The following is a 12,711-nucleotide window of genomic DNA, read 5'->3' on the forward strand; positions in this document are numbered from 1 at the left end:
TTCTTTGCCATTGCTGCTGAATGATGTCTCCCAAGCTGCTGCATATATAAAAAAATACGTGTTTCACTTTTAAAATGTTTTATCTTCATGTCTAACTTTTACCTCTCTCATGGGAAACTATATATATTAAGAGATTACTTCATACTTCACAGCCAGAGAAGGTTTTAAGCTGGAGTCTGTTACCACATGCTGCATTGAAAGGAGCATTTTATAAAGATGAAACTCAAACAAAAATCCATATCCTTTTTATCCAACTGTATTTTGTAAATGCCAGTCCAGTTTCTTTTCCAGTGTATATTTAGGTGTCGCAAATTTGAAAGAAAAATGTCTGAAGAACACTAGAATTCTTTTTGTTTTTCCTAAACAGAGATGCAGGGAGATTTTATTTACTGTATACAGGTAAAGCCTGAGAGAAGGGAACCCATGCTTATTTATTTTTCAAACCAATCTTGACACGGACACAGGGAAACACCATACCTGACTGGAACAGAAGCTGTTTTAGTGCAACACGACTTACGAAAGAAAGAAGACCAAAGTGAGTCAGAAAGGTACCTCCTTACGACATCTTCCCCGTTCCAACACGGGAGTCCATCGGCCGCTGCCAACTCATTCCCGCACAGCTGATCCGCCAGGCCGCCGTAGAAGGCTCTGTAGAGCCGGAGGTGGCTGATAAAGTCCCTGCACACAGGAACACGAGAAAGAGTTGTCAGTGTCAACCAGCAACATTGAGCCATCTTGCTGTTGTGGATTTCTACAAGATAAGGAATGTGTTTATTCCATTACTCTCCGCTGGTTCCAGTGATATTTTAAATTGATTTGTCAATAGGTGAGTTTGATACTTTTAGATACACTTCTTTGTTTACAGAGTTGATGCTCCCATTAAATTAAAAGAAAACAAACCTATTTTACCTATGCTCTGGAACAGGAACTATTTTCCTTCAACCTGAAATTTTCTTGCATAGTAGTGATACAGTTTGCAATGCTACAGTTGGACAAATAAACGAAAAATGCTCCCAAAAAAAAGCATAGCAAGTTAAAAACAAGGTGCACGTGAATAAGTCTCTTGTTTTACAAAAGTGCTAACAAGAAGTCCCTTACACATCTTTACAAATACTACAAAAAATATTAGTTAAAGTAATGCAGCAATGCAAGATTTAGGTAAAATGGCTTTAAGATGTAGATATTAAATATTTAGTAGAGATTAAAATAACTGTCTGAAATATTGTATCAGTTCTACCATGTGCTGTGCTGGCAGGTTATAAATTATGAATTTTTATTTTAAATAATTTTCAAGATGCCCAGAGGTAATGATAAGGTTTTGTACTTAATTCAAAACAAATTAATTACTTTTTAGTAGGTATGTTCTCAACAGAATTGTGATATTTAATATAAATTGTTTGTTTATGTATTGAAAATCTCTTCCTGGGAGACCCCTTTCCTACTGTGAAAAATGAAAATACTTATTCATTCTGGAATGGAACACGACACATTCCTGAGTTATCTATGACCTGCAGGCACATAGAAAAGCACCACCAAATGCTGTACTCATTGCTGTGTAACCCAGCATGCTTCACTTTATGTTAACTTCTTGTATAGTGTCTGGAGTTGTGAAAAAATGCCAGAAATAATATATATTTCCCTGTATTTAGTCACCACAGGCCTAAAATTCTATAAGGAATTTAAGTGTCAAGTATAGTTTACTTCAAATTAAAACAGGTAAAACATCAGTGAGTATATACAGTCCATCATTTAAAAAGCCATATGTTCTTTCATGTAAATAGGGCTTATCTTTTACACAAACCACAGTGGTTTTGATTTACTACGTCTATTAAAGGTGATGTGAGTGCCCTACTAATTCTGAAACTGCAGTTCTGAAAAATCTCATGTAGGGTCAATTTTGACCACGCATCATATAATTGCCTATGTGTATTAGGTTTTAAACATGATTCATCCACACTCTCCTAGCCATGAATAGCCATTATCTTTTATTTCTCCACATCCAAATCGAATCCAGTGTGCACAGTGGGTTTGCAATTTCCTTCCAAATCCCATTGAGTGGGATTGATTTTGATTTTGTCTATGCTCTGTGTTTACATTCTGGATGAAAAGTAGTGTTTAGAGAGTCCTCTCAAAGGGAACTGTTGGAATTTCTTCTGAAGAATAAATAAAAAAAATAAATAACCCGTCATATTATCCTGTCACAAACTCCATTCTAACAGAAAGGTCATTCAGTTTATTAGTAAATACATCCTGAGGCAAAGCTAAATTTAATAGAGAAGTAATAACTGATTTCAGCTCCTGTTGATGTCTGACCAAAGTAGTTAGAAGGGCAAATGTTATGAATGTCAACTTTCACATGATCTTTCTCTAGACCAGATAGCATGTAACGATAGGCAGCTGAGCACAAATGTGCAATTACAGTCAGTGGAAGCTGAAGATACTTTTTATCTGTTTATTCAGAAATGTTCTTTTTTTTGTTGCTGTTTATTTACAATTTCATTCTCTGTACTAGAAACTGTTTGAAGTTCTGGAGAAAAAAGCATTATATACTTTCTATGTTGCTATGGAAGGGTCTGCTTAGATCTTTTAAAATTCAACTACAAATTCTTTGGCATCAAAAAAATAGAGAAATTTCATTTTCTTCTTGTACCACATAGTACCAGAAAGTATCAGCTTAGATCGAACGGTAAAAATAATTCAGGAAAAGTTCAGATAGTGGCAGCCCAACATGTACTTTAAAATGTAAACTTTCATCTGGACATGCATTTGGAAAACAGAAGTACCACAGGAGGTAAATAAGGTGGAGTTGAGAAGAGCACTTCCTTAAAAGCAGGCTGCAAGCACTTGCTGAAGTCACACTTGCATGTGAGGTTCTTACAGTTGCTATGGCAATATAAAGTGAAATGTAAAGTGATTGTGACTAATAAGGAAGGAGGTGATCCAGGAGGTAGCAACTACAGATGATATAAACTAAGAAGTTGTTAAACTGAGATCTGCATCAGTGGATCTCAAACTTTCTTTCCCTTCCCCTTTTTGGTGCAGTTTGCATGCCATGAAGTGTTTCCAGAATCTCAGGTAGGTGAGAGGGAAGAGAAGGGAAAACAGTGTTGCTTTGTGTTGCCCACTGCCACTCATGCCCCCTAAGGTCGCTGAGGCAATCTCCCTGAAGTCAATCCAGTGTTCCGTGCTTTGAAACATGGAACAGTTCTGGTTTAAGTGAGATTTTAGAATATGGTATTGTGTTTGCAGAGTGTTAGCAATCAGAAAACATCAAGAACTTGCTTAGCTACATGTAACTGAGAAACGTGCAGCCATGTAATGGGTATTCCCTGAAAAACTTCTGTGCTGCCTAAAGCAGGCTTCTGGTTTGCACATCTTTCTGTTCCCACAATGTTTTGAAAAACCTGTATTTGTATTTCTGAGTGTGTTTTTTTCTTCACTGTTTAGTAACTGAAGGTCCTTACACTGAGAAGAATGGTCTGCCTTTGAAGCTCAGAGGCATTTTTTCTTCTCCAGACATCAGGAGTGAGCAGTTATTCCCTGCAATTCTCTCACTTCTGTTTCCTTGTGCACTACAAAGTGAAATGAGAGGAAAAAGAGGACAAAGAAAACTTCTCTGTATTTTAGCAAATACTATTACAGAAATGAAATTTCTGATTTTAACTTTATACTTTATTTGCATAATGAAGCTTTTAGTCTTAACTGCAAGACTCCTAATGCCTTGCAGTGCTATTACTACTAACGGTCATTGAGAAGACCTGATTAACTTGTCTAAATATAGATTGTCCTTTGAGATTCCTTCAGCTACCTAAGGTACCTGCAGAAAGCTGGAAGCCATCACAAAATCACAGAATCTGCTGATTTGGAAGGGATCCACAAGGATCGAGTCTATCTCTTAGCCCTGCACAGGACCATCCTCAAGAGTCTCACCATGTGCCTGAGAGTATTGTCCAAATACTTCTTGAATTCTGTCAGGCTTGAACTTTATGATACAATTTATGGGACACCTGCATCCTTCTTGGCAGGAGAAGATCAGGAAATTCCATGATTTCCTTAAGTGGCACTGGATGCTTGTAGATGTGCGAGCAACTAAAATGAGGTCTCCTTTCCACAGACCGTAATGACAGCTCAACTACCTAACTCATATAGTTACACAAAGTTCATACTGCAATGCTGAACCAGGTTTAAATGAAATCTCCAAGCCTCTGCAGTCACTTCAATTGGCTATATACCAGCAAAAAAGCCAAAAAAAAAAAAACCAACTCAGCAGGTCTTGCTTGAACAAGGCTTTCAAGATTTAGTCCCAAATGCTTAGTTGTCTCCTTTTTTACAGTAAAAAGGTATGTAAGAAAAATAATTCTTTTTTTTTTCTGTCTTATCAGCTTGTACAAATAATTTTCTGTAAAAAGCTACAGACACTTTTTGTCAGATTTAATAATGCCTGCTGATATGTAAAGTTAAATGTAATTTAAAAAATTACACACAGGGCTAACACACCTTCTATCAATGCTATCCACTCTCATAAATACTTTAACCACACCAAATGACTCTGGTCATATGTCCACTACTTCTGAAAACAAAATCTAGTCATGAATTTACCCTTTCCAAAATGTAACTGTGTTGCTAAAATGTTTCATTCTTTGAAGACTTTATTCTCTAGTAATAAATGCCATTGCATTGAGCATCATCTACTCTGTTGTAAAATTAATGGCTTACTTTATTCTTTCTTTCTGGCTGTAAAACTAATGTCTTACTTTCTTCTGTTGGTGAGTGTTTCTTCACTGTCTCTGGAGAACATCTTCAACCCTTGATTATCTTTGTTCTGATCAAAGGAGCAACCTGGAGACTCTTTAGGCTTCCTTACAGGAGGACCGCACATTTTATTCACCTAAAAGGAAAAAAAGCCACAAGAAGAAGGAAAGAACACATGTAAGCAACAATTCTTATGTATCTCTCAATTCAGTTTCAATACATTTTAATGAGATAGAAAGACTAAGCTAAGAAAAGCATATTTAATTATCATACTTTGTAACATTGCATCCATAATGAATGCAGCAAACACATAATTAGTCACTTTATAGCAGGAAAAATAATAATAAAAGCATTCCTTTCTAAGGGATACTAAGTGTATAAGAAAGTCACCATGTATTTTATTGATTGTGGCTTTTTTTTCCCCATAAGGGAAGTGTATTATTATGCAGACAATATCAATAACCTCAGAAGGTATGATGTGTGGTGAACAGCAGCGTATTTTCATTTTATCTGTAATATATCCCAATCACATTTTTAATATGCATTGAACTTTGTGCTTTCTTTCAGGGTTGATGTTATTATGGCATGTTCAGCCCAGTGACACAAAGCATATAGTGAACAGCATACTGGAAACTTGCATTACAACATTGCAAGATGTTAAGGTAATGACCCAAGATGTAAGTTTAATGATATTGGAGCACAGATGTTGAAAATATAAAATAATTTTACGTCCAGCTTTCTGATCTGGATGTCAATAGATAAAAATTCCCATGAGCTCTCATTTTCTTCTTTGTAAAATGTGATACTGAGTAATTTGTATGACAGAGGACATCAATTCACTTTCCTAGCTCATTGCTCTTCCTAGTCATTAAATAAAAATAATTAGGGTTATATATATATTTATTAAATAAGAGATAGTTATGCTTGTAATCACAACAGACAAGATATACTAAGCAGACTGAACAGTACGCATTTGTGTAAGCCAGCACTGGTGAAAAAACTAATACTGCATGTGATTTATGAAAACCTGGTAGTCAAAAGGTAGTTAACTTTTACAGAGAAAAAGGGAGAGAAGAGATCAATGCAGCCTCTAAGACAGGCATCCAACTTTGAAGCAGAAACATACTCAAAATGCTACCATGTGAAGGAAGGAACGTGTATGCTACAGAACAGGGATTATTGTTTCCTATTGCATTTTATATTCCCACATGTAAGAACAGAGAGAGCAAATAAATTTCATTTTCAAGCTATCATCATGCATTAAAGAGAGTAGTACAAGTCTTAGGGACCATCTTTCCAACTAAGAACTGCTGTAGAGCTAGGTAAGAAATACATTTAAAATTCAAAACAGAATAAACACATCTACTTTGATGAGTTTGTTGCCATGCATGTTGTAAGTGGTGATAATGAAAGATTCATTGAATGCACTTGCTTAGGCCAGTGAAAAGAAGAAAGAATCAGCATTATTACTACACAAGAATTAGTATTCACCTTATGATTTGAAATTGAGGGTAAAGTTAAAAGTGAGTAGTCCTTCTAGGCTGTGGTTCACATGTCACAACTCAGGCAGCCAAGTTAAACTCCCTTCAAATGACATGCATGAATTTACCTGCAAGACAATTATCTCTGGGCATGTGACTAATGTCCTTTAAGGGATCACACTTTCAACATCACTCAAAGCATTCATTTCACTGCTTATTCTTAGAGGCAGTGTCTCTTTGGACAGCACCTTACTACATTCCTTCTTGTCCTCAAATTCAGTTTCAAACATCCCTCACACTATTTCCCCCATTACATCTTCTTCAGAACACATTAAAGCATATTCCACCAGCTTAACTGGACTCCCTATTTTTCCTCTCATAAGTCTCTACACTTTTTCTATGCTTCATGCATCCTTATGTGAGTTTGCTTCTTCAGTGGCAGCCTCTGCAGCAGCTTATCCCATCAGCCACTCTATGCCATATATCTCTATAATGGAAATATACCACAGACACAAAATGTTTTCATTTGATCACATTCTTCTATGCTCACTGATGTGACACAGGGAGCATTATGCTTATGATCAGCTTTTATGACAAAGCAATTGATTGATTTGAGTTGCCTCAGTTCCAGCTTGCCATACGCTCTTGAACTACTCTTTGTCTTACCAAGAATAAAAAAAAAGGGTTTAACAGAGAGTGAGAGTGAGAGTGAGAGTGAGAGTGAGAGTGAGAGTGAGAGTGAGAGTGAGAGTGAGAGTGAGAGTGAGAGTCAGATCCAGATGTTTGGGAAGGAGGCTCTGTCTCATGACAGGCATGGGTCAGGTGTGTAGGGTGTTGCAGGTCTCAGGTGCCTGGCATATCTGAACAAGGCACCTTTGCTGTCCAGGCACTCTCAGAGCCTGACTGCAGGGTGGGAGCCTGTGGGGAGAGGAGAAACAAGGTGGAGATGACTTGCTGCCTACTGCAGCCCCTGAGCAGATGAGTACCAGTCCTTCAGGGCAAGGAAAAAAAAGAAATAAATAAAAAAACCAAAATAAATAAATTGGCTCCACCTACAGTAAACTAAAAAAAACCACTATATACATTCAAATTCACTAGGAAAACAAGATTTCCATATTTCTTGAATTTAGAGTAAAGTCTCATTATATTTTGCTCTGACTAAACTGAACAAAAAAAGAAAATCAATAATTTTTACAGTCATAGTGCCTTGGAATATGGATGATACTTGTTTTATATGTGCTGTACATAAACAGTTGTTTCAAAATACTGTCTAACAGCCTTTCTCTGGTTGTTCTCTTTGAGTCAATGTCTCAAGAAATACATTTGCAATACTAGGAAATTTGCATTCACTGATACATGTAAATGCAAACCTTAGTTTCAAATACAAAATCTTTCTTAAAAATTAATCTTGGGTAAACGTTATATATAAAAATAACATTAAATGCTAGTTAATTATCTGAAATGTCTTTTTAAGAACTTATTTTTTCCCCAGTGTTGGAAAATTATGAAAATTCTAATAAAAAGCATTTGCACAGCACCACATACACCTCTGCCATTCTCACAAAGATATGCATGACAGTAATCATACTGCTGAGAACTCAGTTCTGTAATGAGAGCAGCAGCACGAGATTAGCTCTCTAGCAGTCACTTACTTATTCAGACATAGTTTTTGAAGGATGAGCTACTTCAGCATTTACAATGGTGATGTCAGCATCTCTGTTACCTTTCTTATATCTGTGATATTTAAATCTCTGGGACCCCTGGCTTTGTGTGGTGTTGGTTCTTCTTGCTCACCTGGCTGAACCCAGCCTGGGGTTTTTTAACTGTTCAGTACTGCCTGTCACTTTTATGCCATGTTTAAACCATTAACTTTATATGCACGGCAAATTTACTTTTGCCTCCCTCACTAGCAGAGTCTTATCACCTGGTTTCTTCAGTAAACTTGTGCACATGAAAACGTCATGTACTCTTGTCTTGCCTTCAGGTGTCTGTTCTGACTGTAAGCCAAGTACTTTACAAACAAAATATGCCAGTATCTCATTTCCCAGTACAGGGCTGGTGATAATCTAAAAACCAGATAAATACAGTTTCCATAATAATGCCTGCTTTTTATTTTTTTTTATGCATTCTTTTTTTTATCTGCAGAAAGAAGTATATGTGCTAAGTGTAACACCACTCAGTTGTATTTTCTATGTTTTCTGAAGGACTACAACTATATCCATTAGCTACATTGTTTCTTAATTTTTAGTCTTTGGACTGCAAAATTAACCTTCCAAGTGAAAAATCACTCAGTGCTATTATTGCCAGTCTTGAGAGACTGGAATCATAACTTTGAGAGAAGGGCAATGGTCTCACTACCTTAACGAACTAATATATGACCATTTTGCAGCAATATCTGATCAGAATGTGTTCTTACTATCTTCCAGTTTCACTGGAATGGTATTCCCTGTTAAAGTTTCCACAAACTGAGCTTTTTTCTAGGCTTCAAAAACAAAAGGGAGAGTAGAATGACCCTCAAAGGGGATTAAAAATAGAAAAGTGAAACTGAAAAACTGTCAGAAATATAATTCAGTGAGATACATCTTGCTGAATTTTAGAAGAATTAAAGACTTCTACAAAATTTTAAAACAGGCAAGCCTCAGCAACTTGATATAATTTTTTCTTTTTTTTTTCCTTTTTTGAAATATTCTTAAATACCACACAATATTTAAGGGCACGAAAAGAAACCTCAGAAAATTACAAAACTCCTGATTTTCACAGCTCAGACAAACCTATTGTCATTGCAGTCAGCATGCTGCTATTATGCACAATTTGTGTGCCACAGTATGACGACTGAGTTAATTAAAAGCTCTTGTAATAACCACGCAGTTAAATTGCAATTAGTGCCACACATGAACTTTATGGCAGTTTGATTTTGCTTGGTGAGATTCCTTAGAATGTCTGCTTACAATTACTCACAGTTTGGAAAACTGGAGCATTACAAACCTTTGTATTTAAACAGGACTGCACAATGATGGGAGCATCACATCAATAATGGTCGGACACCTCTAAGTTCAGACGCTCACTATGAGAAATCTGTCACATTCTTTGTTTTGGTTTTGGTTTGTGGCTTTTGCTCTTTTTTCCCACTGTACAAATGGTTATTTCTGACCTCATCATTTCTACTGAAATTATTTTACATCAAATGACTAAAGCAAACTGAAAGCTTGTCCTGTGTTGCACTTCAAACTAGATTTTCCAAGTCCCAGTAGGCTCAAGTTTTAAATGCCTGCATGGACTATGGCCACACTGATGCCTCACAGGTCTGGGAGACTGGATCAATCTAGCTAACACTTGACACATACCCCATTTACAGGAAATTCTAGAAATATATACATATATGTATCAAAAAGTTACAGTGTTTGCTAAACTTACCAAAACAATCATGAAGGAGTTAAACATAAAGGAAAGAGCAATTTTCAGACTCCTGGTTCTGGCTCCCAGCTAGATCTGAGTAAAAGCTCAAGAGGTGTTGTACCCAGAGAGGTGCCTTCTCCCCTGTTCCTCTGTGCACAGCATAGTCCCAGTGACTAGCTAATCCATAATCTGATTTTATTTAATTCATGTTCTAGTTAGTGATTAGTCTGGTGGCTTTCAGTTCTAGCTGTCAGACCACAGATTTGCCATACTTCTTACAGTTAAATCTCCCCAAACACTTGTGAGCAAATGGACAGCTGAACTCTAAAACAAAGCTAGAATGAATCATCAGGCTGGTTGGAGATACAATGGTTACAAATAAAATTGTGGTTAATTTTATTTTCTTTTGTAGTAATACACGAGAGCATTCTTTCTTTTAGAAACAAATTCTTGATGAGTCACCAGCATTTCCAGCACCAGATTACTAATCAAACTACCAAAGATATTGATCAAGGAAAATAATGCATTAAACTGTTATAGTTTCCTTGGTTTGTTTTATTTCATCTACACCACGAGAGGGAGCATCAGCATTTCAGTATTCCCAAGCACTTCAGCAGCCTTCTATTGGTTTTGGGGGTTTTTTGTTTGTTTTTTTTTTTTTGGTTTGGTTTTGTTTTGTTTTTGTTTTGAAGAGTTGCTCATTTAATGTCAAACTTTCGTTTCAAAGAAAAATGCATTTTGATATATGAGATAATCTCTCCATGCACATGGCATGGGAGATTGAAGTATTCCCTATTGAGAAAAAATCCAAGGTTTTGAAAACAAGGAGATCAAGCATGAGGTACTAATATCTATTTTTCCTTCAGAAAAGGAAAAATGTTGATGTGCGGTTGTTTCAGGAGAGAGTGGTGGAATACCACCAGGGTTTGCAACCCAGGAAAACCATGAGGAAATTCTGTATTATTTTCTTTATTTTCTCTGCAAATTTTGTCTTCTTTATCTGTGACTACTTGACTCTAACAATATGTCTCAGACATACAGAAATAAGCAAGTTCTGGAGTTACAGTGGCAAATAACAAGTTTCATACCTAGGCTTAAGCATTTTACAGAATTTGCAGGAGACATCCATGACCAGTGAAGAGGATAACACTGTGAACAAAAGTCAGGAGAATTAGAGAGCAAAGACGACACTTAGAATAATGTCTGCTCAAATACTAAACAATTTATAATCCCCTGCAAGACAAATCTTAAACAGACTTGCCAGCTAATGATATTTTCAAAGAAATTTTATTCAAAATGGAAATTGAAATTTCAGATGACACATGAAAATGTGCAGTTACAATTTTCCAAGAGAGATATAGCTGGAAGCGGTTTCAAGCTCAAAAAGTACAAATCCAATTCAAAGAAAACTTGTGAAATATAAGAGTTTTTCTCACATGCAACCAGGTGGTATTGAGGAAAAATAAATGTAAACTGCAGATGTACAGAATGCACATCCACCAGCAAGGCAGTGGTACCCTCCTCAAGAAAAAAATGAAAGGATTACATATTGGAAATAAAAGTATACAGAAAATTATACTTTTATTGTATAAAAAAATACAATTTTTTGATATATAAAATACATATATCAATATATATTCTGTGATACATAAATTGAAGTACAACTTGGAGATACTGAACTAATAATTCCACTTTGTTTGGCACTATGAAGCACCACTGCCATGGGGAAATGCCCCATCCCTGGAAGTATTCAAGGCCAGGTTGGATGGGACTTTGAACATCTGGTCTGGTGGAAAGAGTCCCTGTCCATGGCAGGGGTGTGGAAATAGATGATCTTTAAAGTCCCTTGCAATGCAAACCATCCTGTGATTTTACAAAATCTTCAGTCAAGACCAAGGAAAGAGACAAAAACACAAAGAGTTTGCAAATCAGCTTTTTATAATCAGAATTTTTTCATATGGTTTTGTAAAAGACTGCTGTTCAAGCTGTTGGATTCTAGGAGCCACAGTCCCCAGCTTTCACATGATTGAGACTCATCTCCTCCTCCTACCACTACATTTATCAAAATCAGTACTCCTGTCCAAGTTCTTGAGACTGTTTTCATATCTTATCAATGTTTAATTATCTCTGCTTTCCTTCATAATTTTGCATGTTAGGATTGCAAAACGAAATCTAAGAGCCCATTAAATATGAGCTTCTTAATATACTTTTGTGTCTTCCGGTCTTTAATTACTAAAATTGTAAATGGTTTAAATTCTGCTGCTCCATTCATGAGGGACTAACAGTCAGCAAGTCTGGCAGTAAAAATAGTTTCTCCTCCTGAATGGAGCTGGGAAGGAAGGAAATGATTTTTTTTTTTTACTTTTTTTTACTTTAAATGACTTAATGTCAGGGGAAATCCTAATGTTCTCAGCCAAGTTACCCTGTAGCCAGAACACAGCACTGCCAGTTCAAACTCTTCAAAGGCAGTTCAACAAAAACTGCTTCTTATGAGAGGCTGCCAGCTCTCCTGATCCAAGTCTGCTTTAGTGGATGCCAAGGTGTTTCATTTATGTTCAGTGAAAACACTCTGTGGTTCTTTTCTGAAAAGAAATTTTATAAAACTGGCAGTAGCCCTTTCCAAAGATCAGCTGCTTGTGTGTAGGTTTGACGGATTTATTTATGCTTTCGTGTGGTTCAAATATACTTTATTACTCCTTATTTCTGTGTGCCCAGAAAGTACAACTCTGACACAGGAGGGCTAACATCTTGCTGTCTTGTAGGACACAGGCAGAACTGTTCTTTAAATCTAGGTCTAAGACTACGCAGGGTTACCTGTGTAAACAGAAAGAAATTCAGTAGAAATGTGATTGTCAATGAAGGCAGAATTGGGGCTCTATAACCTTTATCAGGCATGCAACTCACTTAAAAAGCATATTACAATTTATAATACATAAAAAATTAGTGAAAGCAAAACAAGCTGGCTGCATCAGCATGTCTGCACAATGTGTTTACACTTTATTGCAGGCTGCAATTTATGTTCCAAAATTGCCAAGAGCAGTGCAGTTTTGTTAGCAAAATTCTGTAACAAAAGTGTCTAAGT

The 12,711-nt window shown here is 36.4% G+C and overlaps 1 protein-coding gene across 1 annotated transcript in view; it reads right to left on the reverse strand.

Moving 5' to 3' along the window:
• GPC5 (glypican 5) overlaps positions 1-12,711 on the reverse strand; it is a 325,506-nt gene that overhangs the window by 203,599 nt on the left and 109,196 nt on the right. Inside the window, exons 4-5 of the mRNA XM_069027549.1 lie at positions 4,755-4,888; positions 553-678 (exon numbers count right to left, since the gene is read on the reverse strand). Coding sequence (XP_068883650.1) covers positions 553-678; positions 4,755-4,888 — 260 coding nt within the window. The remainder of the gene's footprint in view (positions 1-552; positions 679-4,754; positions 4,889-12,711) is intronic.

Source organism: Aphelocoma coerulescens, chromosome 1, assembly GCF_041296385.1.
Source record: "Aphelocoma coerulescens isolate FSJ_1873_10779 chromosome 1, UR_Acoe_1.0, whole genome shotgun sequence".
In the NCBI taxonomy this organism is placed as follows: Eukaryota; Metazoa; Chordata; class Aves; order Passeriformes; family Corvidae; genus Aphelocoma; species Aphelocoma coerulescens.